At 51.8% G+C, this 26,321-nt stretch overlaps 14 protein-coding genes across 14 annotated transcripts; 7 read left to right on the top strand and 7 right to left on the bottom strand.

Moving 5' to 3' along the window:
• Positions 1–1,798, bottom strand: BDW74DRAFT_146394 (uncharacterized protein). The gene has a single exon (XM_073723337.1). The coding sequence runs from the start codon at positions 1,416–1,418 to the stop codon at positions 384–386; it is 1,035 nt and encodes a 344-aa protein (XP_073588054.1). The 5' UTR covers positions 1,419–1,798; the 3' UTR covers positions 1–383.
• A 1,440-nt stretch (positions 1,799–3,238) lies between these two features.
• BDW74DRAFT_80184 (uncharacterized protein) lies at positions 3,239–3,819 on the top strand. The gene is made up of 3 exons (XM_073733775.1): positions 3,239–3,467; positions 3,519–3,574; positions 3,623–3,819. The coding sequence occupies exons 1-3, from the start codon at positions 3,393–3,395 to the stop codon at positions 3,774–3,776; spliced, it is 285 nt and encodes a 94-aa protein (XP_073588053.1). The 5' UTR covers positions 3,239–3,392; the 3' UTR covers positions 3,777–3,819.
• Positions 3,820–3,862: 43 nt separating this feature from the next.
• BDW74DRAFT_174529 (uncharacterized protein) lies at positions 3,863–5,399 on the bottom strand (the record flags this gene model as incomplete). Its single annotated transcript, XM_073728054.1, has 3 exons — positions 3,863–5,069; positions 5,124–5,169; positions 5,240–5,399. The coding sequence occupies 3 exons, from the start codon at positions 5,397–5,399 to the stop codon at positions 3,863–3,865; spliced, it is 1,413 nt and encodes a 470-aa protein (XP_073588052.1).
• A 264-nt stretch (positions 5,400–5,663) lies between these two features.
• On the bottom strand, positions 5,664–6,534 carry BDW74DRAFT_146390 (transcription initiation factor IIA subunit gamma). Its single transcript, XM_073723336.1, has 3 exons — positions 6,319–6,534; positions 6,106–6,253; positions 5,664–5,996 (listed from the first exon to the last, which is right to left on the bottom strand). Exons 1-3 carry the CDS (start codon positions 6,357–6,359, stop codon positions 5,850–5,852), a joined length of 336 nt encoding a protein of 111 aa, XP_073588051.1. The 5' UTR covers positions 6,360–6,534; the 3' UTR covers positions 5,664–5,849.
• BDW74DRAFT_80163 (uncharacterized protein) lies at positions 6,424–7,136 on the top strand. The gene is made up of 2 exons (XM_073733774.1): positions 6,424–6,692; positions 6,750–7,136. The coding sequence occupies exons 1-2, from the start codon at positions 6,581–6,583 to the stop codon at positions 6,968–6,970; spliced, it is 333 nt and encodes a 110-aa protein (XP_073588050.1). The 5' UTR covers positions 6,424–6,580; the 3' UTR covers positions 6,971–7,136.
• BDW74DRAFT_80153 (uncharacterized protein) lies at positions 6,712–9,440 on the bottom strand. Its single transcript, XM_073733773.1, has 2 exons — positions 8,593–9,440; positions 6,712–8,518 (listed from the first exon to the last, which is right to left on the bottom strand). Exons 1-2 carry the CDS (start codon positions 9,225–9,227, stop codon positions 7,303–7,305), a joined length of 1,851 nt encoding a protein of 616 aa, XP_073588049.1. The 5' UTR covers positions 9,228–9,440; the 3' UTR covers positions 6,712–7,302.
• Positions 9,441–10,690: 1,250 nt separating this feature from the next.
• BDW74DRAFT_80121 (uncharacterized protein) lies at positions 10,691–11,493 on the top strand. The gene is made up of 2 exons (XM_073733771.1): positions 10,691–11,437; positions 11,492–11,493. Exon 1 carries the CDS (start codon positions 10,875–10,877, stop codon positions 11,331–11,333), a length of 459 nt encoding a protein of 152 aa, XP_073588048.1. The 5' UTR covers positions 10,691–10,874; the 3' UTR covers positions 11,334–11,437; positions 11,492–11,493.
• Positions 11,467–13,148, top strand: BDW74DRAFT_80062 (ankyrin repeat domain-containing protein). The gene is made up of 2 exons (XM_073733767.1): positions 11,467–12,350; positions 12,406–13,148. The coding sequence occupies exons 1-2, from the start codon at positions 11,600–11,602 to the stop codon at positions 12,981–12,983; spliced, it is 1,329 nt and encodes a 442-aa protein (XP_073588047.1). The 5' UTR covers positions 11,467–11,599; the 3' UTR covers positions 12,984–13,148.
• Positions 13,149–13,532: 384 nt separating this feature from the next.
• Positions 13,533–15,023, top strand: BDW74DRAFT_80075 (GILT family protein). The gene is made up of 2 exons (XM_073733768.1): positions 13,533–14,069; positions 14,122–15,023. The coding sequence occupies exons 1-2, from the start codon at positions 13,675–13,677 to the stop codon at positions 14,624–14,626; spliced, it is 900 nt and encodes a 299-aa protein (XP_073588046.1). The 5' UTR covers positions 13,533–13,674; the 3' UTR covers positions 14,627–15,023.
• A 418-nt stretch (positions 15,024–15,441) lies between these two features.
• On the top strand, positions 15,442–16,478 carry BDW74DRAFT_174524 (uncharacterized protein; the record flags this gene model as incomplete). Its single annotated transcript, XM_073728053.1, has 2 exons — positions 15,442–15,841; positions 15,895–16,478. 2 exons carry the CDS (start codon positions 15,442–15,444, stop codon positions 16,476–16,478), a joined length of 984 nt encoding a protein of 327 aa, XP_073588045.1.
• Positions 16,479–16,688: 210 nt separating this feature from the next.
• On the top strand, positions 16,689–18,876 carry BDW74DRAFT_80136 (putative MFS transporter). Its single transcript, XM_073733772.1, has 3 exons — positions 16,689–17,944; positions 17,997–18,064; positions 18,115–18,876. The coding sequence occupies exons 1-3, from the start codon at positions 16,898–16,900 to the stop codon at positions 18,710–18,712; spliced, it is 1,713 nt and encodes a 570-aa protein (XP_073588044.1). The 5' UTR covers positions 16,689–16,897; the 3' UTR covers positions 18,713–18,876.
• Positions 18,871–20,607, bottom strand: BDW74DRAFT_80117 (putative short chain dehydrogenase/oxidoreductase). The gene is made up of 2 exons (XM_073733770.1): positions 19,774–20,607; positions 18,871–19,711 (listed from the first exon to the last, which is right to left on the bottom strand). Exons 1-2 carry the CDS (start codon positions 20,117–20,119, stop codon positions 19,029–19,031), a joined length of 1,029 nt encoding a protein of 342 aa, XP_073588043.1. The 5' UTR covers positions 20,120–20,607; the 3' UTR covers positions 18,871–19,028.
• Positions 20,608–21,496: 889 nt separating this feature from the next.
• BDW74DRAFT_80115 (putative gamma-tubulin complex component GCP4) lies at positions 21,497–24,249 on the bottom strand. Its single transcript, XM_073733769.1, has 2 exons — positions 23,965–24,249; positions 21,497–23,908 (listed from the first exon to the last, which is right to left on the bottom strand). Exon 2 carries the CDS (start codon positions 23,891–23,893, stop codon positions 21,596–21,598), a length of 2,298 nt encoding a protein of 765 aa, XP_073588042.1. The 5' UTR covers positions 23,894–23,908; positions 23,965–24,249; the 3' UTR covers positions 21,497–21,595.
• A 175-nt stretch (positions 24,250–24,424) lies between these two features.
• BDW74DRAFT_174520 (GMC family oxidoreductase) lies at positions 24,425–26,302 on the bottom strand (the record flags this gene model as incomplete). The annotated part of the gene is made up of 3 exons (XM_073728052.1): positions 24,425–24,639; positions 24,690–25,904; positions 25,960–26,302. 3 exons carry the CDS (start codon positions 26,300–26,302, stop codon positions 24,425–24,427), a joined length of 1,773 nt encoding a protein of 590 aa, XP_073588041.1.
• Between the last annotated feature and the right edge of the window lie 19 nt (positions 26,303–26,321).

Genomic DNA, 26,321 nt, shown 5'->3' with positions numbered 1-26,321 from the left:
TCATCAAGATCTATACAAAAGAGCTGTATGCATGACGGTGCGGAAGTTGTATGACTGACTAGATCTTTCATTGTTGCGTAATCCTAATACTGACTAGACGATTGAATTACGCAATGGCTTGCATCTACGGAAATGGGTTATGTCTGAGAGGACGAAGGCCGTCAATATCAGACCAACAAGTTGCGCTTCTGTTAAACACAGTTCGAGCTGATAGTAGCAAGAACAGGCAATCGAGAGATAGTCGCGATGGTCCCTAACTACAGCCCTAATTCCCTGCAAGATGACCGTGATGCTATACTCACAAGGCTATACACGAAAAAGGGGGTTTGGATCTTAGGGCAAGTGTCGCGGCCACGTAACCCTCTTCAGGTCAATTGGCATGGTCAAGTATGACTCGACCTCTGCACCTTCTTGAGCAACCTCTCCTTCAGCAGAACATCCTCAGGCTCAATATGTCCCCACCGCTTCTCAACAAGCAAGCGCACGAAGATATCATCATGCTCATCGGCATATCTCAATGCCGCTCGAAACACCACATTGTTGGTGGGCCAGATAACTAAAAAGCGATAACACTCAATCCGCACAAACATTTCCAGCAACTGTCCAAATGTGGCAAAGTCACGATCACGGATCAGACATCGTAGAGTACGAGTGGCACGCCGATATTCGGTATCGTTGTCGAGGAATGCTCTTGTCGAAATCAACTGCAGGAAATCGAGTTTTTCCTCTGTCCAGGGCGGACAAAGCAGCTTGTCTGGGATACTGGAAGATCCGCAGTATGGAAACTCAAATTGGCTGAGAGGGCAAAAGTGGTTATTCCCCAATATCTCGACAATTCCAGGGCGGAACCAGATTTCAATGTTATAGTCGTGCGATGACGCAGTATCAGAGGTATCGTATCCGTGCCCTGGCCGGTTGGCTCGCAGGCGTAAGTCGCTCCCCCTATCCTGGCTGTTCAGTGCCTTATCACAGGATTCCAACTCATCAAACCATCCTGCAAATCCAGCCAGCAGAGGCCGATCGTCAGGAACGATGCTGATTTCAGGACTTTTGAAGTCGATGACATGATTTAGAAATGCCAACTGACAGCTGCGAATCAGGGGCAGGGTACACCACCGGCACTCGAGAATCCGAGTGCGGAGCTCTTTTAGCTCATCAGGCTCAATGTAGCCAACAATACTGCAAGGAGGCAGGAAGTGCTCATTTAGGAAATGTGACCCTTCGCCGTCTGGTTTTGCGAAGGCCAGCCGAACGAGCCATGTATAGATGGTAGGGTCTGACAGCGCCCGGGCAAGGTAGATAGAAGCTCGAGGGAGGTTGATCTCCAGACAGCGAAGAAAGATCTCCTGGATTATTTCCGCGGGTAACTTCTCCAGTTGTGACTTTGGTCTAGCCAGGAGCTGTTGCTCTCGGGACATTTGACCGCGCTAGCTTTAAGCTCGGCGAGGCGGGTCTCCAGGGCGCGACGGGTTCGGTTCATGTGGCTGCCCAGGGATAGCTTGGAATGACCAATTGGCATAATTGAGCAAACGCGCCAGCCGATACCTGTACAATAGCCGAGACTCCTGGATCCTTTCCTCCTAATCCAAAGTCTGAAGGTCTCAGCGACGGTTGGCCCGCAGTCCCGACCGAACGAATGGATGTCTAGATGCAAGCCGCGCACGGTTCAAGGTTCCTGGCTGAAGCTCCAGCTCTCCCGGAGCGGGTCAACTCGGTCCCCGCGACGCTAACATATCAACAATCAACAACTCAAAAGCCACCTCGTCATATCATCAAATATGATGATGCTCAGTTGCCGAGCTGAAAGCTATTCAATCTCGGACATTCGGCCGACGACTACTCAATTATGTGCAGATCGCGAGTCCTTATCGACCCCTGATCCTCTTCACCCCAAAAGGTGCATGACCCTTACGCGCCCCTCAGCAAGGGGCGGAGGCTGGGGCTGTCTCATCTCTAATAGGTATGAGCCGATGAGCCGTACCTATGTCCGCGATTCGCGAAGCATGTCACTAGCGATCCGTGACCGGTGGGCCTGGCCTGCGCATCTACGCGTTGTAATTCGGAAACCTGAACTCCTGTAGGCTGCCAGTTGCCCTTCCTTTGGCAGGTCGGAAAGAGCAATTCCGGAGAATGAAGCCTTGTCCAATCGGGTCTCCATGGTAATCTTATTTCGATGTTAAAGGAATGAGACAAGCAAAGCTGGAATGCTCTGTCATTCTGAATTTAAGATTACCCCGGGATCGACCAGAGATGGTGGCCGAGCAAAGATATCACCGGCGAAGAAAAAGACCAGGGTCTAGGTCGTTTCATGACTTTCATCTAATATGTGTCAATGGATAGTGGAGCTGAGGCCAGCAAATGTTCCAGAAACTCCGGTTAGACCGATGGATGCAGATTGCAGGATACGGGACGGAAGCAGGCGTGAACTGCAGACTGCTGCTTTCCGAGACCCTAAGGACGATCTACCCGAGTTGTATCGAACCATCGCGCAGCTTTCTTTGACAGCTAGGTTCTTTTGACAAAGACATTCCTCCGGAGATAAAGGAGCAGAGACACTCGCGTGTTGATGGGTCCGGCTGGGAACGCTAAGCACCCAGGGCGCCAGCGCATTCATCTCTCGGCAAGATTATCATTCGGCGCCTTTAGATAGCAGCGAATAGCAATGCGCGTCGCCCGTTGCTCATATGCAAGGGCACAGGGGCAGTCAAACGCTGGGCGACGGTTTTCTGTGCAACATTTTAGCCTTAACCGACACTGACGAGGCTGATTAAATCGTACTGCAGATTGTCATGTTCTACTTCCAGAATAAGTGCGTGTATCCATCCATTTGGCTTCGACGCTTCGTAGACGGCCGACTCGCGCCGAAAATATGGGACCTTGTCTCACCTCACAGCACAGAAGACAGGACTACTGCCCACTCAGAAGAATGTGCTGTCGAAATGCCAGCGAGCGAGGAGCCAGCACATACCTCCCAAGTCGAACTAGCTCCGTGCCACAAAGTTGCTGACCCACTAAATCTGCACGGGAACCATGAATGGCAGATCCATGCTGTCGCGCTGAAACGTCTTGGAAGATTCCTTTGAGTATATAACGTCGAGGTCCCTCAAGTTCGGGATGAGGATTTCTCACTCCACCTCCAAGCCACCGCTTCGGCAATTAGTCTTTCGTTTAGTTTTTGCCTTTTGATTCTTTTGGCGTTGTTCCTTAGTCTCTCGTTTGATATCACATTTTCCCGCCCAATAGAGCAGCCTTGCACAGCATACGTCCACTCTCGTTTCGACCCCGAGTTCGACTGCATCGGTCCGTTTGTATATAGTGGCCGACCACTCAACCATCACCCCTCGTTCGACATCGATAGTCAAACAGCTAAAGCCCACTGGTATTTCTGCGATATGGATTGTTTCCGGCAAATATACCGTCTTGCCAAGAGCCCATTCACACGCAACAAACACAGAGTTATAGAGATCGTAAGTGGCCAGCGCAAGTTTCCGCCGGGTATGCTGACAATTGATGCCTAGGGACCTCCAACTGATTTCCGAAAGGAGGAGCTTCCGTCCTTCTTCACCGACGATGAGTATGTAATGTCTGCTAATCATGAATATCGATTCTGACAGTCTCGCAGCGCAGTCACCCTACACAGCCGAACGGCTTTGGAGAAAGACGCCATAGTGAAGGCAATTGAGGAGGAGCCATCAAAGCGGGATAGGATCAAGACTCATGTTCGAAGACTGAGCGTCAAGATGACTCGGCCCCAGCTACTCATCGACACGGAGTGATATACTCGTCGCCCAGCGACATGAGAAAGTTGTGGTGGACAAGCCCGCACAGGAGACAAAATTGACCGACTTATGGATATATGGTGTTAGAGCAGGAACGTTGGTACTTCGTTGAGTCGTGACTTCTTCGACGCCGTTTCCGTGTCCTTGAGTCTCTTCTGTTTAGTGTTGGAGTATAGAGGACGTCGGACCTCAGATTGTATACTAGGCTTGCGCGGCTCCGGAAGCTCGTCGAAGTCATCGAATATCAGCCTCCTTTTAGCCTGCGTGGTGTTTGACAGGATCTCCTTTGATCTCGTAGGTTGTGATTCCTTCTTTATTCCAACCGGGCGACTTTCGCCGGTCGGCAACAATGAAGAGTGACGCAGCGAGTCCGAACCTGATGGAAAATTCTCGTCGAAGTCATCAAAAACAAACCTCCTTCTCCCCTTCATAGTGCCTAAGGAAATATCTTTGTTTCCCGTAATCTGTTCCTTGACATTGGACGTTTGACTCTCGCTATGGTGCATTGACGAAGGACGACGCAGTGACTCCGAGCTTAATGGCTTGTTGGTTCTCGTAGTCGCCGGAGACTGACGCTCGTTGTTACCTAGACTCCTTTTGCTCGAATGCCCGACCGGTTTCGAAGGTTGCACCGCGGAAGGAGTGCGCCGTAGCGGTTCGGAACCTGTTGAGATGTTGCTCGTTCTCGCAACCGTCGGACTAGCATCGCCCATCCCAGTATCAAGATCATCGTCGTCGTCATCATCATCCGTACTCTCATCTGCATGATCGGACACCTTCTGCCGCTGCCGATTTTCAACAGGCACATCATCGCCAACAGAGTTATCCACCCCACTGTCAGTTCCTAACCCAGAAGACTGCGAGGACCCCGCCGCCGCCCTCGTCGAAGACCGAACCTTCCGCAGCGCAGCTAATGACCTCATCCTCCTCGGACTCAGCAGAAGATTCTGCAAGTGCGTTCCAGCCCACGAGGCCTCCGCCTCCGGATCGTCTCCTGCATCTTCATCACGGGCTGGTTGCTTTCCCAAAGCCTCGTCCAGCGCGTTATCTTGCCGTGTCTTGAGCTTTTCCGCAGCCATCCTCTTCGTAAGTTCCGCGCTCATCCGGGTAACTCCATCAGTCGGTCTTGCAATGTCTGCAATAGTATCTGCGTTTTGAAGTTTGGCTTCTTTCTTCCGCCGGACGTATTCGGCGTAGTGGAGGTGTCGGGTGAAGGTTTGCGCAACGGTGTAGAATTCGTCTTCGACCATTATGTAGAGGTCATCCTTGTCGATGCCTTCGCGAAGGAATCTGCCTGTTCATCAGTATTTAGTCGAGAGGCTCGACGGTCGCGGGGCGGCATACTCTTCCGATGGGCATCGGTGAATCGGCGATGAAGGAGGACTCGGAGCTATACAGCGGGGTTGTCAGTGGAAGACAGGAGGCACCTAACCACGCTAGTAGAGCATCTGGCAACGTACACGATCGAAGGAAATCTTTCTTAGGAGTAAGAAGTCCCTTCTTCGTAGGTGTCTCGTCTTTCACGCGCGGGGTTGATGTGCGCTTTATTCTAGGAGTTGGTAGGTCTGGCTTATGCTTCACCTTGGCCCCAGCAGCGAGCCAAGGAAGCGTCCGAGGCATGATGGATCGCGTGAGTTGAGTATAAAAGCAAGTTGAGAGCGCTCGTTCATGATCGTTGCAAATCGTTGGGTGTCATGGGTGGATGTAGATGTTAAAGTAATACGGGCTCAACGCGAAATCCTTTAGGTCGCGCAGAACCCGCGGCGATCTGGAGTTGCCCCACGCTCCGCATTCGGGGAAGACCTAGACTCTAGGTACGGGGTTCATACGTCAAATTGTCAACTGTCAAACAACAAACGAATAGTCTATAATTGGAAATATAAGTACTAAGCTCAAAAACCTCTATTTTGTTTCGGGTATCAGTGTTCTGTGGGAAAAACGTGTAATGCCATGAAGATATCTTCCGAACGCCGATAGAATTGACCACATGCCCTTAAATCCAGGAGGACAACATGCAAAAGAAAAGTAAAGAACGCCTTTGTCATTTGACCATTCGTAAAACCTCATTCCTCATGCCTCGCCGGGCCTCTTGCTGTTGCAGCTCACGATCTTCACCTTGTCCGCGCTGATTGTCTGCTGGTTGTCCAGCTTGAAGTTGACATCCTTAATCAAGAAGGTCCACACTTCATCGCAGAATCGGTAGGTATCGAGGTGGCCCTATACACAGAAAATATCTAATCAACACCAGTTTCTCTATACACAGCGGCGCTCATAATATGAGGCTCCTAAAGCGCCAGGCCGAGTTAACGTCGAGGGTACGGCATACCTTGAAAGTCAAGCGACTGCGGACCTTGTCGGCGAGGACCTCGGTGATAATGCGGTCAAATGTGGAGAGTATTTTCATGGCGAGCTGGGGCTCGATGCGCCCTTCGTTGATCAGGTCATCGAGGGTGTCGGTCAACGACAGGCCGAGACTAATGTTATGAGCGCAGCGGTCAGCAATAGAAGATTTGATCAGGTTTAGACATTATAGATGTACCTGCTCCCGCGGTAAAGCTCGTAGTATGCCTGGGCGCTCATAGTGACAGCGTTGTTGCGGCGACAATGAGGCTGAAAGGTGGTTGAATGAGAGATGGTTGATGACTCCGATAAGATGTGGAGTCTATATAGTCAGCACGTGATCAGTGGCGATTACGTCGTTTGTTGTAAGCTCGAGGGCAGCTTTCATTGCTTTGAGTCTTTAAGCAAGATCAACTCCCCCAATTCTTTGTTTGATTTATTTCGAGTCACTTTCGCATTACATGATGCAGCGGATAGCACAATCATCAATTAGGGTGGGGGCCCTACCTAAACAGCCCTCATTTATTGCTGCGAGATCTATATTTTCTACAGCTCAGCTTCAATCAAATACGGGTATGCTAAAAATATAAAGTCTTCAGTGGCCAAGGCTGACTGGAGCAGATAAATCAGTACGCAATGACAAACAGTCAAAGGACGCATCCAAGCAGGACTCTACATCCGAACACCATAAACCGCACCAAGCTAAAACTGTGGCCCAGGCAGATGAGGAGTTACGTCAACGGCTCGAGGAGATGTCTGGTGAGGGTGGTGCGGCCGGGTTAGAGTACGAGGATGGCAAGCCTCATACTATGAAGCGGAGTGTTCGAAACAACATGTTCCGTTACATATAATTATTGATAATTATTTACTGTCAGTTGGTTGCTCTCAACATGACTCGGAAAATCAAACGCTGCCATGCTCACGATGATGGTATGACTTAACAATATGCAAACTCGTATCTTCGAGCAAGGCCTCGGTTCTTTTTGACCGGCTTATATGATGCTTCCTTTGTGTAAAACACCCGGTGAAGCAAAATGGTATAGATAATGTGGCGGCCACGAGTGTGCCATCTCGATCGCCTTTGTAGGTCAGGCATGGAAGCCACTGTACACAGTTAAGCAGGCTCGTACAGCTTTGGTGAGTTTCACTAATCGCTAATGCGACGGGAGGAACTGAGATGGAGTCAACGATTCCCAATCATCCCTGCGAGAACACCAGCGCCAATAACGCCGCCGTCCGATGCTTCACGCAAAAAGACCGACTTTCCGCTCTTTTGAGGACCGGTGCGCATAATTAGCCGGTCGATATTTTGCTGGCACATCTCCTTGAAGTTGGGGTAATGCTGAATTATACCGCCTGTACAAGCAACGACGAGCTCCTCCGGGCCAGACTGCCAGTCTGAAGGCGTAGGCGATATTATAGGGACTATCGGACCCCGAACTCCATTCAAAGCCGAAGCTCCGGTTTTGAGCTGAGGAGACAGACTCGTGATGCTGTCATGCACGGGCGAAGCAGCGTGCGACTCTCGCGGTGAGCCTTGTTGGCTGTCCAACTTCAACTCTATCTCACCCGCGCATGCCAATAGACCGACAACTGCAGCAGCTATCAATCCAGCAGATCGCCTTTGTACAGCCCTGGCAACTTTCCGGAAGACGCCTGCTGAGGTGGCGTCCCACTTCCACGTCTCGTTTGCTCCAGGTAAAGAGCGGGCCAGCTCGGCTGCGAGTTCCTCGTCTGAGCGGGCACGCGCAACATTGTCGGATACGTATGATGTCGTCAAGGCGTTTTTGTTGGCTAGATTTGCAGGCAGCGCGTCCTTAGACACCCCGGCAAGGTTGATCAGGTAGTCAATCAAAATGAGCCGAATCAGTTCGCCAATGTACCTGCCTCCCGTCATGTATTCAAAAGGCTGAAATCCCGGGCGTGCACTGTTTGCATCCAGTTCAGCGTCCCACTTGGTTACAATGCCAAGCTCCTTGAAAGGAGGTAATACACCAGATATTGTCCATTCGGTGTTGACAATAATTTCCGATGTATCTGGATCGCTTCTCCTCACATGCCTTACCTTGTCTTTATGCAGGGCGCCAAGTTTCATAGGTATAGTGGCATTGCAACCCGTGCCCACAATGATACCCATGGCAACGCGGCTGTTGGGTAAAGACTTCACGGCGTATGCGAGTGACGCAAGAGTCGCTACCGCATCGTTGGTGATGGCAGATATCTTCAGTTTCGGCAAGGCGAAGAGTTTCCGGCGCTTTGCCGATGGTTGTTCCTCGTCCTCGGGACGTCTCGTATGCTTCTCGTAGCCCGCAAGCAGTATGTTTCGAAGGTTGAGATCGGAAGTAATGGCGAAGCCCTTGCCCATCGGCATGAGTGTGGCCTCCGCAAGGGATTCTTGCCTGTAATTTGTTAGCAAGTGTAATACGACTTTCCGAGCAGAATGAGTATGAATCTTAAGAATGCTGTCACTCACATCATCGGGAAACTGAAGGTGATGCCCATCTCTAGCTCTTCAGGAATTTCACTTTTCGTCGCATCTGAAGACAAGCTTTCGGCCACTACTTCTGCAATGCAGTCTCCGATCCACGCAAAAAGATCCTCCGCCTTGTCCATCTTCAAGTGTTCCTGAATGGGCCATGCTTTTTCAAGCGTCCTCTTCACGCGCTGCGTCTGCGCTTTCCTGAGAGGCCTTTCCGATGCGGATGTTCGTGCCATATCAGGATCCGCTGTATCGCCGAGTAGTTCAATAAAAGCAACTCTCAGATTACTCCCGCCGACATCAATAGCTAGGTAACGGCCAGTCTCCATGCCGCTGGGTAGCTTGGAAACCGGGGTGGGGAGGAATTGCTGATCTGATTCTAGAGCTAGCTTCCGGTATACATTCGACAGTCGACGGGCCAGTTTGTAGAGGACAGCTTCGTCCAGGGACAGCGGGGACAAGAACTCGTCAACCTTGCGCTGGTGTTCCAGGTATGCCCTTGCGGCGGGATCCATCTCCGCTGCAATATCCTCATCGTGCTCATCGTCCTCGTTAATGTGGTCATCGTGTATGATCTCGTGCTCTTCCACGGTGGGTAGCCCCGAACGCGCCGAATCCACCGAAGCCATTGTTGTGATGAGGAGTGGTGCGAGGTGCGGAGGTAGGATGCAGTCCGGCGTATTGCGAAAGTCCTCCGTGCAACTCACAGCCTGGGGTTGCTCCGAGGTTGCAGCCTGGTCTTGTGAGCGTTCAATCCGCAGGCGAAGGACGGTGGGTTTTGATTCGGGTATATATGTATCCCGCCGTGGACTATCTCTTCAAGGTTGGCAATATGCGATTGTCTGATTTAAGCGGTGGTGTATGTGCCCGGGAGGGGAGGGGGGTTCTTCGAGTCAGAACAGCGGGAACTGATCCTCGAGGGGGCGGCAGTTTGGAGGCCTGCAACGACTCTACACAAATGGTCAGACCTGACGGTACAGCGAATGTCGATGCAAGACGTGTGTCCGCGGCAGGGTAAGGGAGGAGGATAGCACAACGGTGACAGTCACCATGCAGGAAGCCAGAGCGCGCGCAGGGAGGAAAACAAATCTGGACTGGGAGGGAACAAGGGCAAGCCTGTTGACCTGCACCTTGCACAGTATGTTTGCACCTACCCCGAAGATGGTAGTAGCAGGAGGGTCGAAGGTGGTACACAGAGTGGAATGGAGGAGGAAATTGCGAAGAGGGCATCAATTGCGTATTATAGGAAGGGCTAAAGGTTAAGAAGCCACAGGGCCAGCCAGCGACAATCCCCACCATTCGGAAGGAGAAAGAGAAAGAGAGAGATCGTAGGGCAGCAGGAGGCAGGCAGAGGTAAAGAAAGAAGCCGCGGAGGCCCAGGTCAAAGGACAGAGGGACAAGAAAAAGAGGATGATTTGATGCGATGGAATGCGACCATCAACCGGGCGATGTGACGCTGCCCGGTCGGCTGGTTGTCTGCGTGTCTGGGACGACCATGACTGGAGGCGACATCCTAAACCCGTGCTGCGCCTGTGAATCTCGCCGTAGTAGTGCCGTTGCATTTTTAGGGAGAAGAAGGTCCCGGAGTTTCCCCATCCTCTCCGTTGAAGTCTTACGTAGTCTACGGAGTAGTAATGTAGCTAGTCTACATCTCTATAGACTCCACTCCAGCTTGGCTACCTAGGTACAACTGTACCTTTCCTTAGACACGTCAGAACTGCCCCAAATAGCTGGGGACAAATGGAAATAATTTCGTCGCTTTTTTAAAAAGTTGCTTCATGTTCTATATTATCGCAAATATTATCATCGTGATTGAAATCCAACAAGCTACCTGCCATGTGGTAGCTAGCTGGGTGGGGCTGGGGCAGAACAGGCCAACGAGGACTCGTGACAGAGAACTATATTAATCACCACGACTGCCGGCTTCAAGGTCACCCAATCCAGAAATTTGTGCCTTGAGACCCTGATTCGTCCAGGGTCTGGTGGATCGACTGGTGAGTCGGGTGTCCAAGGTGGTGGAATGCATCCTCGTCTAAAGTCTAGCCTCACCGGCTGTACAGGTCAATACGAGCTTGCCTGAGTCGCCTTGACTCGTGCTCAATAGTCAGAGTCCCGGAAGGCTCGTGCCTTATCTAGTCACCGACTTCCATTCCTTTTGAGAAAAGCATTGACCAGCAATCACGGCCTTGCAGCAGTCAGGTCAACTGACCCCGCAGGTGACTGTCGGCTTGGCCGGATCCCGCGCGTTCTGACAATTGTCAACTGCAACGATATGGATGGATGTTGGAAGGTGGATCCATCACAGCAAACCTGACGCGCAATTGATTGTCAGATCTCGGAAAAAAGAGGAATGGTTAGTGGCCGTCGCTCGAGCCAGGCGCTGTAAGCCTCAGTCAAGCTTGAAACTCTTAATGTGTCATGGCACCCTCTCCGAAGTCGGAGCTGAGGATCTTTCCCTTTTTCCGCGAGCCGCGATAGACTATAGTAGTTTATCAATCTCTCGATCCTTGACTGTCGACTCTCTCATTTTCCCGCGTCGGCCCATTATCCAAGAAGAGGAAAATGCGCTCATGCCATGGAGACCGTCGACCGAGAACTATATGGTTGTATCCCCTCATGGGAGCATGACCTGGCTTGGAGAACAGCTCGATGTAACTCTGGATGCCGGACATCCTGGAGTTTGTCCGCCAGAGAATTCGACACTACCTCTGGTGCCTGAAGCCGAGAAACGTTGACAGCCACAACCTGAGCCGGCGCTTCTAGGCTAAAAGTGGCCTGGTGGCCCCAGCGAAGACGAGATGAGGAGCTGAGGTGAGGGGAACTGCTGCTTGCATGACTGGTCAGCGTGCAACCTCCCAAGACGTGAGTCATTCACAGATCGAAGACGTTTCAGATTCCCAGCCCCCGGGCACCCAGCGCTTGCATCTTTTGGCCGGTATGGTGTTGAGTTTCTTGACTCTATTCGTGAGAAAAGGAACCGACATCATCTCAAAGATGCACAATGAACCCGCAGTCTATACCTTCGGACTGGACCAAGGTATCGTCAGTCGTATCGTCGCGTTGGCAAGCGCAAGTTTCAGCTTTAAGACATGCCCATATGTCCAGACATATCGATACTATCCCAGGTCGAGAGTACGCAATCTCAAATCGGCAGATGCAAGACTATCGGGTGATCAATAAGCAGACTTCTCAAGCACTCGAGATGCTATCAGAACCAGGCCCTCTGGCGTATGACCATTGGCTTTCTATTGCACATTGTCAACGCCAGCGCCAATTTGAACAGATATTAGCTGAGAGGCAGGAAATATCCGACCAGGTAGCTGGTGCACGAGAAACTGGGCGACTACCTCCGCGTGATCTCCAGCAGATGGCCTTGATGGATCAAGGCTTTCGTTATGAAGATATTCCTCTCCTAGATCCAAATGATCTGACCTTTATCACGGAAATACCCCAATTCATTGGACCCCGACCAGCCTACTACAATAGTTTCGAGGCCGCGTGTCGTGAGGGCTTCGTTGCGAGTGTGCAGGCCGCTATCTCTTCCAAGGCCTGTGCATCCACTCCTGCCTTTCTCCATAATGGCCTTTGCCTCGCTGTGAAAGCTGGCAATGTGGATGTTGCGCGTTATTTTCTCGCTTCTGGTGCTCCCGTTGTTCGAAAAACCCCAGAGCACATCCTCTCCGCCCCGGTAGATAAGCAGATCCCACTCTTTGAGCTTTTCATAGAGTACGACTGGACGCCGAATACTCCAGGTGAGCAAGACCAACTGACACGACAAGCTTCCATGGTTGATAGAAATCTCTCAAGGAATGTATGGCAATGTTTTACTACCTTTTGTCGCAAAAGGTCACAGCCGTCTCGAGTGGTTTTTAGCTCATGGAGCAAACCCTAATCTGGGTCCACAGCAGGAACACCGTTTCGGCCCCTCCGCCACCAATTCATGTGTCGCGCTTGAGAAAGCCGCCTATCAAGGAGATGTCAAGGCTGTGCGTATGCTTCTAGATGCGGGCGCCGTGATCCAGAACGGGTTTCCTCTACATGCAGCAGCAGGAGCTTGTCCTCCCGACTGGGACCCGCGCATCGGCCGCGTCCACCCGAGCAAGGACTTTGACGAAAGTATGATTCCGGTCATGTCCCTTCTAGTAGCGCGCGGGGCGGATATCAATCAGTACCAAGGGCAGCAGAGAGGAAATCAAGTTCCCAATTATGCAATCGTTGAGGCTGTCAAGGCGGAAGCAGTAGAGCGAGTCCGGTGGCTTCTTGAGAACGGAGCTGATCCCGCAATCAAAGGGTCATGGGGCAGCGCTGCAGAGTATGCATTCAAAATGGGAAGCGATGAGATGAAGTCTGTACTTCAGGCTGGTGTAGATGCGAGGATTTCATGAATGACTGAGCGTTGCAGATCTGCTCAAGGCGACAGCAACTATCGCAGCAAAGTAACGAAACGGTCATTGCCAGTCATGGTGTACTGAGCAGTACTTTGGTATATAACTGCACGTCCTTTTGTTACTATCTTAGAGCCGGTACGACTTGCGAATCTGGTGTTGAGAGTGGATCTCGGCCATGTTTCGAGCGTCTGGGCACTGTAGCAGCGGTACTACCCTGCGTGATCAGATACTACCACAAAGATTAGTTATCAGATGTAGCTCAATTATGCCGTGGTCTTTGCTTCGAGCTAAAATCGTTCTCTCTTGGCCATCGACCGGCGCCGATAATGCAGGATTTGATAGGCGAACCTCGCAGCAAACTATTTCGAGCTTGCCGAAGGATGTTTCCGGGTTCGGTAGGTAGAAAAGTCATCTTCTGTTGGTGGAAAATACTCAAGTTGACCCAGCGCCACTGTTGGTTCCCGGGCGCTTATAGTCATCCTGAAATGTGGGTAGACTCTGAGCGTTGGCCTTTGGTGTTTGGTTTTGGGCGGCGGACTTTTTCCTGGTGCAGTGGATCCCAGCGCGGGCGTCATCCCCCACATCCAGTGACCCAGACTGGTCTCGGTCGATCCTCCATCGTCAACGGCGCAACGCATTCCTCCCTTGATTTATCCACCACATCAAACCACTGCTTGGCTCACTGGCCATGGAGAAGCAGGAAGATCTCTCATACGATAGGGATCAGTTCCCTTCCTCCACGACTCAAACGACTCCGCAACGCCGTCGCGTCTTCCCTCGACTGGTCGGCCTCCTCGGCGTCATCTCGTGCCTTTGGCTAACTCTCCACTGGCTTCCCGTCGCATATCCCACGTTTAGAATATCCTCATGTCACCAGCATACTCGACCAGCGCATGATGAGCTTTCGTCCAACGGTGGAAAGGCCGCTACAAACCAGGCCTCGACGGAGTCAGAACGCGTACCACTCGAGGCCCACATTATGAGCAAATGCCCTGATGCCCGGGATTGCATACGGGAGCTTGTTGTACCGACTATGGAGAAGGTCAGCGCTAAGGTTGATTTTAAGCTTTCGTTTATCGCGACGTGAGTCAAATCAGCTGGATTCAGTTCCATCAAAGGCTAATTTGTCAGTTAGCGTGTCGAATAAGTCGTCAGATGTTGTCTGCATGCACGGGCCCGGCGAATGCATTGGAGACATGCTCATGCTCTGCGCTGCGAATCTTCCCTTCAAACCGGATGACGGATCCGCTGAAAATCAAACACCCACTGTTCGATATCTCGGATTCGCAACTTGTCTCATCAGCTCGTACCAAGACATCCCCGACAGAACGCTGGTCGAACAGTGTGCGCTGGAGCATGGTATCGACTTCGATGCTCTGAACGAATGTGTCAGCCAGCAAGATGATGACCCGAACAAACCTACCCAGGACGGACCGTTGAGCGGCGTTCGTCTTCTCCGGAAAAGTGCGCGCCATAGTGCGGAGCTTGGTGTGAAGACGAGTTGCACTGTTCGCCTTGACGAGAATGTATGGTGCGTCCGAGATGGCGGTATCTGGAAGGACTGCGCGAAGCAAGGCGAGGGAAGCAAAGTCGATGTACTCGTCGATGAGATTGAGAAGCTCTGGGGGCAGAGAAACTGAGTTTTATCAGCTTTGGCTCACGGTACAGTATGGGTTACGATTGGGCTGGTGTCCCGCTTATGAAGTGCTGATGATATTTTATTCTGGCTAACCGCATCTGCTACCGAATCTGTTACATGTGTAAAATAGGGCAACGGCTCCAGCATGTCATTGCGGATGGCATATTGCCATTCATTTTGAATATAACGAGAATACCCCTCCCCTTCCCCTTCCTAATATCCACCAAGGCTGCTGCAGTTGGACTCCATATTATAAAGCCGCACTGAACCTTCCACCAGTGACTCGGGCAGTATCTCCATGCTTTGAGCTTTATACTCCATTGTCCGAGCGAGGGTGACATATAATCCCATTATTCCTTCCTGGGAGGCAATATTAACACTCAAGAGAGCTTAATTTACTCTACTTTGCCTCCTTTATCACCTTCAAAGGGGGTCAAGCTCTTGGAGGTTAATGCCAGGTACCTCTATTGCTTGATGCAGTATTGCTGCATGTTTTTCTCCTTAACATGGCTCCTGTCAAACAAAAAGTCATTATACTGGAAATGAGCAGTGATGCCGAGCCAATGTCTACCAAGCAACCAAGTTTTCCCTCACGGCAACAGGTCGCCATTATTGTCTCATTTACAGTCCCAGTGAAGAAACCACACAAATGTGTTTCCCTCTCCCTCCTCCACAAGGGCTCTCCCATTGATATTCTGAGATCCGTCTACCCAATCGCGCTCATTGCTAGCAACACCGGTTCTTCTAACTCCAACCCCCTACTTCCATCATTTCATAACCCAGAATTATCTACCGATGTCTTCAAGAACAGCTGCCATGGCCCCAACCGGCCCCCTTCATCGCGGTGACCGCGTCAGAAACGATGGCCCGCAGGCAAGGGTCGATGACCTAGTCCGCAAGTACCGCAAAGCCAACGGTCCCAGTGCTGTCATGCTCGAAGTTTTCAATGACGCGGATACGTACTCTCTTCTCGTCGGGGCTCTGCGCCGGCAAGTGGCGCTCTCCAAGTGCCGCTCGCAGGAGTTTGAAGACTGCCAGGTGACTATCTATGATCGAGCTTTGCTCATTCTCTCGAACTACGGGGAGAGCGCGACTGATCCCGGCGCGCTGAAGCTATACCTAACCGAGTTCCTGGGAATCGTTCCGATTGCGTCTATATCAGATGGTTTAGACATCGTCTCTAAGCACGTTGAAGTGCAGAATGTCTTGAACAATGGTATGTCCTGACTCTTTCAAGTTTGGGTGATTCCCAGCTAAGCACGGCCATAGCTGTAGGCGCCCACGAGGAAACAGAGACCGCGGTCGCCGCTCCCGACAAGGAGTTCAAACGCGAAGAAGTGGTGCCCTCCTCCCCTTTCAACATCGATGCCGAGTACTTGCGCTACTTCCCCGAGCCCCCTGCCTACGGCAACGAGAACATCAAGCACGCCGCACCTATAGAACCTAGCAATCAAGCGCCAAAAGATGACGTACGCGTGGCACGCCTCTTGGATGTCTATCAGCAAGCCAAGGAAGACTACTTCAACACAAAGACCAGGGACGGGGTCGATAGCCTCAGCGCAGTCCGCTTCCTCCGCGACTCGGCCGAGAACACGCTGCGCTACTTTCATGCTAATGGACTCTCTGATAGCAGCTATGTCCCGGACCTGGAGCATACCTTTGCCATTGCAAGGGACAAGACAGCCCAACTTTTGGGTGGTCGTAAACGCCACTTTGACGACGACACGGGCAACTGGCGCAAGCAGTACCACTTTAATCACAGCAGGAGCAGGAGCAACAGACGCAGTGAGAGCAGAAGCGATAAGCGTTCTCGTCGCATCGTCGACTCTTACCGTCCTTATGATTGTCGCTGATGACAGGGCGTTTTCGGCTTCTTACCAGCAGTGCCTTGACAAGGCGTGAACACACAACGTAGGAATTACGATCGTGTAAATTAGTTCCGTTACTTTTACTTTCTTCCGTGTTTGATACATGCGGCTGTTGTTGCTTTCCCGTTACGAGACCGGTAGTAGCCGGGTGGATCATTGTTCTGTAGCATCGGCTGTGATTGGCTCGCACCTGGCACGAGGGGGAAACGGGGCAGATCACACAGCAAGGTCATCCCCCGGATTTTTGGCCCATGCTCCTATTTCTGTCTTTCGCAGCCCTTCTTCTGATAATCGTTTGTTTAGCCACGTCTGTTTCTTTCCTTCTCTTCTTCTATTCCTGTTTCTAGCCATCTCACGCAATAAGATATGAGTATTTAGCCCGCTTACGCGTATTCATCTTTGCAATGGCGCCCTTCCGCTCCTTGGCGGGGCCAGCCTCTATTGAAAGCTCATCAACATCAAATGCTGAAGACACTCCTATCTCAGATGGATCCGTTGATGACCAGCCAGGACATAACCGAAGTGGCTCTTTGAAACTTCAGACGGACTTTGGCACTGTACAAGACTTCTTCTCAGAAGACGAAACCGACGACTACAACTTCAACGATGAAGCGCAGCCCAAATTCCATCGGCCGAGAGTGCCAAAGTTTACGCCTATTGAGGAGCAACAGGTAGTAAAGAAGTTTGACCGAAGACTCGTTCCGTTCTTAGCCCTGCTTTATCTACTGTCTTTCCTAGACCGGTCAAGTAAGCCATTCCAGCGCCCCATATTGGACACGTCCCTAACCCCGTCAGATATTGGGAACGCGAAGATTGCTGGTCTTACAGAAGACTTGAATCTTTCCTCGTCACAGTATGAATGGCTTCTGACAGCCTTCTACACTACCTACATTCTTTTCGAGTGGATGACCCTACTCTACCGTGTGTTTCCGGCGCATGTGTATATATCGCTTTGCGTATGCGGATGGGGCCTTGTAGCGTCCTTCCAGTCACTCGCTACGTCTTTCGGGGCCATGATCTTCCTGCGCGCAGTACTGGGGATAACAGAAGCAGCATTCGGTCCAGGCGTTCCGTTTTACCTGTCCTTATTCTACAGGCGCGAAGAGCTCGCCTTTCGAAACGCGCTATTCATTTCAGCTGCCCCGTTAGCCTCGACATTCGCCAGCAGTCTGGCGTGGTTAATTGTGAGGTCGAGCAGCGACGGGCCAATTGCTCCGTGGCGCGCATTGTTCCTGGTCGAGGGATTCCCCAGCGTCATCGTTGCCGTTTTTGCTTGGTTCATGATTCCTGACTCGCCAGGGACTGCGGCGTTCCTTGAGCCGCGACAACGAATGGTAGCTCAATTGCGGATGGGTGATGGTCCTAGGCCTGAGTACCCTGGCAATCGGAGGAGATTTAACTGGGCCGAGGTTGGGAAGGCCCTATTTGACCCCAAGTCATACATCACAGCTGTATGTCCATGTCCAACCCTACTGAGACTCGCATCCGACTAACGAAGAGTAGTGCATGTTTTTCAGCTGCAATGTGGCCTTCGGCTCCATGCCCGTATTCCTCCCAACGATACTACAAGAGTAAGTCTTCCTTCCAGTCGTCATCAAATCGCCCAACTAACGATTCATAGCATGGGCTACACCCCTCAAACCTCTCAAGCCCTCAGCGCCCCACCGTACCTAATCGCCTTCATCACCGTTCTGATAACAGCCTACCTATCCGACCGCTCCCGCAGCCGAAGCCCCTACCTAATAGCGCACGCCCTGATCTCCGCCATATCGTACCTAACCATCGCGCTAACAGGACACTTCCATGACTCCCTCTCACCACCGCTCCACATATCAATCCGCTATATCTGCGTCTATCCCGCAACAGCAGGCTTCTTCTCAGCCATCACGCTAATCATCACCTGGAGCATGGACAACCGCGCGGCAAAAGAGGGCAAGGGTGCAAGTGTTGCGATCCTCAATGTCATCGGGCAGTGCGGGCCGCTGCTGGGTACGAGGCTGTATCCTGCGGACGATGGGCCGTGGTATGTTAGGGGCATGGCGGTTTGCGCGGGATTTATGGCGCTTGTTGCGGTTCTTGCCGGAGTTTTGAGAGGAATACTTAGACGGGCAAACGCTAGATTAGCAGAGGGCGAGGGGGATGGGACGGAGAGGGAGCGCGAGGTTCTTATACTAGGCGACGGGGGACGTAGACAAGAGGCGTTTACATATATTATATAGATCTTTGGCTTATTGTTTATATTACTCTAGATTACCTTGGACATATACTTGCAATTAACTTTTCATTGCGATTTGAAGAGACAGGCAAGTTGTTATTACATCCTAGAAGCAAAGCAAGCCCCAAATTATTATGTGCCCGGGTCAACCCATGAGCAAAACAAAAGAAAAGGACCAACGCCATGAAAATGGCCAGATTCCGTCCACGGTACCGTTTTCAACACCATATTAGTGTTAAACGTTGGTAATTATTTTCGAGAACACCAACAAAAATGAACAGGAGCCAGCCAGAAGAGAGAGAGAGAGAAGACTCCCTAGTCTACCAAGCCGTATGACCCCCATCAAGGACCAGCATACTCCCCGTCATAAACGAGCTAGCATCACTAAGCATAAACAGCGCGGAGCCTCTAAATTCCTCGGGCGTCGCAAGCCGCCCCAGCATATTCTCCGCCTCCCAAATCGCCCGAGCCCCCGGCTCCCTCTGGAACACCTGGTCAACCATCGGCGTCACAATATGTCCAGGGCAAAGCGAGTTCACGCGGATCCCATGCTTTCCCCACTCCATTGCCAGGTTGCGGGCAAGCTGCACAACCGCCGCCTTGGACGAATTGTAAACGGGGCTCGTCATCCCCTTGTTCGCGATGAAGCCGGACATGCTGGCTACAAGCAAGATACTGCCTTTCTGCTGGTAATTGATCATCTGGTGGGCCGCCGCAGTGGCGCTGTGGAAGACGCCGTTGAAGTTGATGTCCATGACCTCGTGGAGTTTCTCGGGGGTGTGCGAGAGGGCGGGCGCGAGGTAGTTTATGCCCGCGGCGGCGATGAGGCCGTCGAGGCGGGAGTGTTCAGACGCAATCTTTGCAAAGAGCTCGTTTGTCTCCGCGGGGTCGCGCACGTCGAGGCGGTGGTAGTGCAGGGAGCCGCCGTTGGTTTGTTCGGCGGCGTGGGATTTGGCGGCTTCGAAGTCTGGGTGCGGGGTTGGGAGGCGGTCGAGGCAGTGGACTTGGGATCTGTTAGGATTGATGTATGTTGGGTAGAGCGTGGTCATCGTAGAGGTAGCTTACCATTGGCACCGGCTTCTAAGAGCGCTTCGGCCATGCATAGACCGAGGCCTCTTCCGCCGCCGGTGACGATATAGACGCGGTCGTGGAGGTCGAAATCCAGGAAGCGCCTTATAGACGGAGTCTCTTCAAGGTCGGGCTTGCGCGCCTGGACGTGGTCTGTGTTTTTCTCTGAGAATTGCGATGTGGATGATTCGGGGGTTGTGGCATAGGGAAAGCGGGGAACAGCGCGGGGGGAGCGGATGCGAGCCCATGATGCTGGCGCTGACGCTGACGCTGACACTGACGCTGGTGCTGGTGCTGAGAAGCAAGAGCGCAAGGGTTTAACGCGCGAGCTTGTGTTGCCCATTGTGTTGTGGAGTTGAAGTATGTATGTATGAGATGGAGGAAAGTAGGGCTAAGTAAGGTCATGAATGAGGCAGGTTAAAGTACCAACGGAACGAAGTCCGTTTGCTTGTCAAGTAATCTCAAATTGACTCAAGAAGAGGATGCTAACAGTAAACAAGTTGAAAGCATCTTCATCCCTTGGGCAGAGCCTGTTTATATCCACGAGCACACCGCGAACGTAATCCCTCAACGACTTACCACCTTACCCCAAAAAACCTTCCACATCGGAAATAAAAATAATGTAAAAATAAAATATAAGATTCTAGAAGCCGCGTGACTACTCTGTCACTGTAGAGAGTCCGAGTCCTTCATCGTGAAGTCAACTGTCAAGAATCCCAGTCGGCGTCAAGCAATGGAGCCATGGAACGTCAGTCCGGGCTCGCGAGACGCGACTCGGATTGCCGCAGATGATCAGCTGTGGAGAAGGCAAAAAGATAAAATTGTACAGAAATACTAAGGAACAGCGGCCAAGGTCAGCGGTGAATGGGCGAGCAAGGGCCTCGAAGGGGCTGAAGGCAGAGAGAAGGCTCAGGTGAGCATCGTGAGGTTTGGCTTCAGGCGTTGCATTACCGGAGACGGTAAAGCAGGGTCTGATCGGTCGGTCGAGGCATGTCGGTTCAACGTCCAGTTGGCACGGCCGGTCCAGTTCCAGTTCCACAGATATCAAACGGGTATCCCGGGGTATAGGGTTTCTATTCCCATATTCCCGGCCCTGCAAATCACCACTGGGAGGTATACAGAGGAGGTGAATTCTTGATTTTGGAAGCTGTCAACCTCTAAATGTCACCGCTATGCCACGAGTTGATGAGGAGACTGCCGGCACCTGCTTCCGCTAGCTGGAACTGCTACCAACGTCTTGGCATTTGAGTGATGGTGTCATTCTTATTTCTGTCCGGAGTCTGTCCGGCCTGTCATTTACAGAAGACGGGCCTCAAGGCTCAAGGAATTCCCGGACACCAGACTGAGTTCGGCAGCGCTGCCGGCCAATTGCCAGAGAGATGGAGGTCAGAGAGTGTAATCTGAACCTGCCTTACTCCGTAGTCAAGGCCGATTGAACCTTGCAGGCTTGGCGCAGGCACCGTGTAATAGACAGTTGCATCATGTTGACTTATCTCTCGACCACGGCCTTGGAACATAGCTTTCCAGGTCATATATTGTAATCTTTGGTTATCGCATGCATCGTCACAGAGGACTTCGACAGCAAAGCTTCCCCAGCCTCCGGCAGACTTCCCAGGCCACATGTCGGGATTACCGCTTCAGGCAGTCCCGGCAAACGACATAACAGGAAACATTCCAGAACGCAGGGCTTGCCTCTGGTCATCAATGGTCCATACATGGTTCTTTCAGTAAGTCGCCTGATAAATGCATATCGTTAATCATGTCCTAGTCATTATTCACCGTTCCATGCTTGCTTTGCCGTAGCGCCAGAAACAAACTCCTAATTGCCTGTTGTCCCAAAGTCCAGCTTCATGAGCAGTCGGTCGACCCCAGCTGCTTTGCGCGGCCTAAACGAGCAGCCACTCCAATGACTAGTGGCGCTCGTTGAGGGTTCGAACATCATCCGTCCCTCCTCTGCCCGGCTGTCATCGATATCCCGTAGTCGTGCAATGACCTGGTTGATGCCTTTTTCGGTGTCCCCTCGCGCTTCTCGAAGGGCATGCCATACTTCGCGCTCCTCGGTCGCGTAATCTACCAATGCATCAACTACACCCTCATCGGACTCCAGATCCATATTGCGCTGAATGCTCTCTAATCGAATTACAAGAGCAATGAAATGGTCGATTTTCGCGAGCAGACCCCGGAGAGCTTCAGTGAAAGGTGCGTCGTTGATGAAGAGTAGTTGCACCAGAGAGAATATGTACCGGCGATGGGCAGCTGTGAGGGCCTCGGGATCGTGGCGCCTAGGAGGCACATCCGGTCGATCATCAGTCTGGTCGCCCAGACGAACGCTTCGTGCTTTTGATGAGGTCGCAGTTCCTGGTCGCGATCCCGATGGGGAAGATGTGTTGGATACTCCTGCTTCTATCCAGTCCCGAAAGTGCTGCCATGATTCATTGATGACTTCCCCCTGGAAATAAGTTCCTATCTCGGAAAGCACAAAGAGTAATGCACTACTTGTCGCCCAGATGGCCCGCATCTGGCCGGTTCTTGTGTTTTCACGTTGCCGGCCCATTTGGAGTCTACTTCGCCCGAACCGACTATTACTTCGAGGTGGTCCCCATGGGGATGGGTGGCTCCGACGGAGCGGCGTGTGCTTCCAGAGATCGCCCAAGCGAATCTGTGCTCTCCTAATACCCAACAGATACGAGTGCATTTTCGTGTAAATTGAGATATCGGCCGCTGAAAGAAAGAGGTCTAAGGGAGGGCGCACCTGCACCGAGAGTGATGTCGAGATGGGAAAGAGGAGATCGTCAAACGAGACACTCGAGGTCTCAGCTACTGGTTCAGCCGTAGCGTCATCTGACGAAAATTCCAGACTCTGGCTGGATGCTTTCAACTTGAGTGATAGCCGGACAAGCTCTCTCGCGAGGTCGAGCTCATCATCGACCGGGTCTTCTTCGTTTTGCAACGAGTACAATTCCGCCCAGGTATTGCTCAAGGTCGTTGCCACGTCACCTTCTTCGATGGCAAGTCCGTCGACACTGTTTGGTAGGTCTTTGGCACTAGATGACTCTGGTTTCAGTTGGCGATCTCGTAACCGAGCATCAGCATGCGACACTAACGCCGTGGCAAATTCACCACGTTGTAAAAGTAAGAAATCGTGCAGAAGAGAAAGTATTTCTAGAATCTTAGGAAGCGGCAATAGTTTGGATAGTGTACTTTGGGACAGAGATGTTCGGATTGAGTCGACCGCGTTAGACAACTTCGAGGCAGATATGGGTGACTTCAACCCGGCGAGATGACTGATGTGTTCGCCATGGAGGGTAACCGGGGATGTCAGGAGTGTGTCGGATGCGTGTCCGCTAGGCCCCCGTTTAACGCGGATGAGGTTCAGGGTCTTTCCTATGAATAGGATCGATGCCGCGGTATGCGAAGAGACAAACTGAGGTATGAGTCGGGTATGGATCGCAAATTGGGCGACAGATCCGTCGTTCTCCGTCGTTCCGGCTTCTTGAATGAAAAAATCGCCCTTTCCGAGAATAGGGAGGTTACCATAAAGCAGCCACGTAGATAGTTGTCTCATCCACGCGGTTTCCGCAGTACCGATCAAATCTAGTACGATCTCTTCAATGTCGACATACCCAGTTTGTGACTCGCCGCGAAGATGGTTTATCAAGCCCGCACCTGTGCAGTCTTGAACGTGTTCCTTCTTGGTGCTTGGTTGTATGAAGCGCATAATCTCCCAAAGCCACTCCAATCTCCGTGTCCACGGTGCGAACTCGCCGACCACCGTCGCTAATGGCACAATTCCGTATCCTCCAACATAGCCACTATCCTCAACCAGTATAGCCTTCTCCACCTCAAGTATCTTCTTCTGAAAGGCCCCAAGATGATGACTTCGAATCGCGGTAGAAACGGCTCGGCATATGACGGAAGGGTGTGAGGAACAGATCAAGGTCGTGTGAGCTCGGAGCCGGGCGTGAAGACGGCTCAGACGGGCGAGGGAGGCAAGGAGGGCTTTCTCTGGAGGCGAAAGGAGCGGAAAAGATTCTTCAGAGACGGCATCTTCCTCTGCTTGGAAGTTGAAGAGAGACGACTGCTGGCCGGAGAGCGACAGGAGGATCTCGTGGAGCATCCTGGCTGAAGTTCGCTGGGGCTGGGTTAGTTTGGAGCGGCGGTTGGCGTAAAGCTATCGCGGGCACTCACACTAAGCGGAAAGGCTGGTCTTTACTTTGTGCTGAGCCACGACGTTGCCAGTACAGAAGCCCACTCCCAAGGATCTCGAGTCGACACATATAAATAGGCTGAAAGAACGACTACTTTCATGAGGTGTATTCCGGACCGCCGAGATAACGAATCGTGACGCGTGAGATTTGACTATCCACAAGGGGTTGTGGACGCAATCGCTGCAAATGAAGGAGTGTGTAGATGATTCATAGGCAATCAGAGATCAGCCGTAGCTGCCGGTAAGTACATGCTAGGAGAAAGCCAAACCTCGGAGACAGTGTCTCTGCCCGCTACCTGGAATCACAAGCGCACTTTTGAGGAAACCACATTGACATGTATGTGCATAACTATAATTACTAAGCTACTTTAATGTACACAAATACCTCCCCCTCTATCTCTGCTTAATCCGCTAACACCTCGCACCACCTAGTCAAATTGTCTATGCAGTGTGGCTTTGCTTGATCAAATCTGAAGCCTTTTCAGCCACGGCATACAAAGTGCTCATCAAGTGGCCGCAGAGCTGGAACGGGAGAACCGAAGCATCAACCACACGGACGTTCTTGGTGCCGTAAACTTTGAGCTCAGGACTGACAACTCCTCCCTTCTCCCGAGGAAGCATTCCAGCAGTTCCGACCGGGTGATAGTTTGGTCGATCTGAAATTGAATCAGCAATGTTTCTTGAAAATTCACCGAAAGACACCTACAGTTTTTATGAACCCAGTTCGTCCAAGTCGAGCTTGTTGAGTTCGCAGGGAGGGCCTCTAATCCTGGAGAAAGTTCATCTCCCACGATATCACTAAGTGGCGCGGTACCGAAAGCTTTGCGGATATATCGAGCCACCTGGATCTGTGCGGCGGCATCTTGCTCAAACATGAAGTAGTTCGGGTTGATAGCGGGGGGCTGAGAGGCGTTCGCCGATTGGATATGCACACTGCCCCTCGAGAAAGGAAGCAGTGGCCAATACTCACTGGCAAACGAGTTACCGCTAGGAGCAAAGACTATCTCCGCATAAGGAACCTGTGACTTGAAGATGAGGTCGTACTGGAGCTTGAAAGCTTCCAGAAGATCGGATTCCTTTACCACACCGTTGGAGGCTCTTGACACGTTCTTTGCGTAGCTCGCGAGGTTAGCTTCAACATACGATGCCAGGGCGGAGACTTTGTCGCCATAAAGCTGGTTGACCGAGGGCAGGGCGGAGAATGTCGCGAGACCGGTCAAGTAATCATCACTATCCCAGGTGAGAGCATTGTTCGTTTGATCCTGCAAGTTCTCGCCCACGGTCGGGAGGTTAATCTTCACAGGCCCACCATGCTGACGGAGGATATCCGGGTTCCCAACACCGGACAATTCAAGGAGTGCTGGCGACCTCAGTGCTCCAGCCGACAAGATGACCTCTTTGGAAGCATAGATCTTCTCCACGCCACGGGGACCCGTAACTTCAACACCAATGGCAATAGCTTCATCTTGGGTGGCGTTTGACCAGATGATCTTGTTCACTTGCGTGTTTGGAACGATCATCAGGTTCGAGCGGGATGCATACGGCCAGTAGTACGCCCTAGCAGCATCCTCGCGGACATTCGCATCTCTATTGATTGTGTCGGGATGCACCGTGAATCCAACCATCTTGCCTCCTTCGGAATCGCGATTGTAATGAACGCCAAGTTGCTCGAATGTCTTGTTGAGTATAGGGAAAATGCTCCTGTTGGTCATTGACGCGGGCCAACCGACCTTCAAGGGGCCGTTCTGGCCATGGTAACTGGCGTCATAATTGGCACCATGCGCAATTTGATCCTTCGTGGGCACCTCGAACCCTTCCGACTTCTTATAGTACGGGAAGAGGTTTTTCCAGTTCCAACCCTTATTTCCAACCACTTCCCAGTTGTCGATTTGTACGTCTTCGGCTCGGGTGTAGGACATTCCTGCGAGGGGCTCAAGTAAGCAGTGGTCTCATGGAGAGATAAAGACGCGACCTACCATTGATCGTGCTTGTACCACCAATAGCCTTTCCCGCCCGGATGGTCTGTTGCAGTCCTCCGGCATATGTCTGATTCTCGGTCTGGTACGCCCAGTCTATCTCAGTGCCGAACGCCAAACTATAACCTTGGACATAAGTGACATTGAAATTGTTGAGAACGGAGTTTCCGGCCTCAATGACAGCCACAGTGACGTTGTTCATCTCTGAAAGCCTGTTGGCGACAACCAATCCACTGGTCCCTCCACCGACGACGACAAAATCATACTTTGGGGGCGAGCCGTACTGACCCTTTGCCGCAACTCCCAGAGACAGCGCCCCAAGGATAATAGAGGGAATCAACATTTTCGTCAATGACCAGAGA

This window comes from Aspergillus multicolor (genome assembly GCF_047715735.1).
Source record: "Aspergillus multicolor strain CBS 133.54 unplaced genomic scaffold BDW74scaffold_3, whole genome shotgun sequence".
Lineage (NCBI taxonomy): Eukaryota > Fungi > Ascomycota > Eurotiomycetes > Eurotiales > Aspergillaceae > Aspergillus > Aspergillus multicolor.
This window is presented reverse-complemented; position numbering and strand designations above follow the sequence as displayed.

Bases quoted from the DNA above. Each gene is read 5' to 3' on its own strand.
- BDW74DRAFT_146394 (XM_073723337.1), bottom strand. From the start codon at position 1,418: ATGTCCCGAGAGCAACAGCTCCTGGCTAGACCAAAGTCACAACTGGAG.
- BDW74DRAFT_80062 (XM_073733767.1), top strand. From the start codon at position 11,600: ATGAACCCGCAGTCTATACCTTCGGACTGGACCAAGGTATCGTCAGTC. The intron at 12,351-12,405 runs GTGAGCAAGACC...AAATCTCTCAAG, and splicing joins CTGGACGCCGAATACTCCAG to GAATGTATGGCAATGTTTTA.
- BDW74DRAFT_80117 (XM_073733770.1), bottom strand. From the start codon at position 20,119: ATGGGCAACACAAGCTCGCGCGTTAAACCCTTGCGCTCTTGCTTCTCA. The intron at 19,712-19,773 runs GTAAGCTACCTC...ACAGATCCCAAG, and splicing joins CTTAGAAGCCGGTGCCAATG to TCCACTGCCTCGACCGCCTC.
- BDW74DRAFT_80115 (XM_073733769.1), bottom strand. From the start codon at position 23,893: ATGCTCCACGAGATCCTCCTGTCGCTCTCCGGCCAGCAGTCGTCTCTC.
- BDW74DRAFT_80121 (XM_073733771.1), top strand. From the start codon at position 10,875: ATGGATGTTGGAAGGTGGATCCATCACAGCAAACCTGACGCGCAATTG.
- BDW74DRAFT_80184 (XM_073733775.1), top strand. From the start codon at position 3,393: ATGGATTGTTTCCGGCAAATATACCGTCTTGCCAAGAGCCCATTCACA. The intron at 3,468-3,518 runs GTAAGTGGCCAG...ATTGATGCCTAG, and splicing joins AACACAGAGTTATAGAGATC to GGACCTCCAACTGATTTCCG. The intron at 3,575-3,622 runs GTATGTAATGTC...ACAGTCTCGCAG, and splicing joins TCCTTCTTCACCGACGATGA to CGCAGTCACCCTACACAGCC.
- BDW74DRAFT_80136 (XM_073733772.1), top strand. From the start codon at position 16,898: ATGGCGCCCTTCCGCTCCTTGGCGGGGCCAGCCTCTATTGAAAGCTCA. The intron at 17,945-17,996 runs GTATGTCCATGT...AACGAAGAGTAG, and splicing joins CCAAGTCATACATCACAGCT to TGCATGTTTTTCAGCTGCAA. The intron at 18,065-18,114 runs GTAAGTCTTCCT...AACGATTCATAG, and splicing joins CTCCCAACGATACTACAAGA to CATGGGCTACACCCCTCAAA.
- BDW74DRAFT_80163 (XM_073733774.1), top strand. From the start codon at position 6,581: ATGATGCAGCGGATAGCACAATCATCAATTAGGGTGGGGGCCCTACCT. The intron at 6,693-6,749 runs GTATGCTAAAAA...CAGATAAATCAG, and splicing joins TCAGCTTCAATCAAATACGG to TACGCAATGACAAACAGTCA.
- BDW74DRAFT_146390 (XM_073723336.1), bottom strand. From the start codon at position 6,359: ATGAGCGCCCAGGCATACTACGAGCTTTACCGCGGGAGCAG. The intron at 6,254-6,318 runs GTACATCTATAA...TCATAACATTAG, and splicing joins GAGCTTTACCGCGGGAGCAG to TCTCGGCCTGTCGTTGACCG. The intron at 5,997-6,105 runs GTATGCCGTACC...TTCTGTGTATAG, and splicing joins GCAGTCGCTTGACTTTCAAG to GGCCACCTCGATACCTACCG.
- BDW74DRAFT_80075 (XM_073733768.1), top strand. From the start codon at position 13,675: ATGGAGAAGCAGGAAGATCTCTCATACGATAGGGATCAGTTCCCTTCC. The intron at 14,070-14,121 runs GTGAGTCAAATC...TTTGTCAGTTAG, and splicing joins AAGCTTTCGTTTATCGCGAC to CGTGTCGAATAAGTCGTCAG.
- BDW74DRAFT_80153 (XM_073733773.1), bottom strand. From the start codon at position 9,227: ATGGCTTCGGTGGATTCGGCGCGTTCGGGGCTACCCACCGTGGAAGAG. The intron at 8,519-8,592 runs GTGAGTGACAGC...AACAAATTACAG, and splicing joins ACCTTCAGTTTCCCGATGAT to GCAAGAATCCCTTGCGGAGG.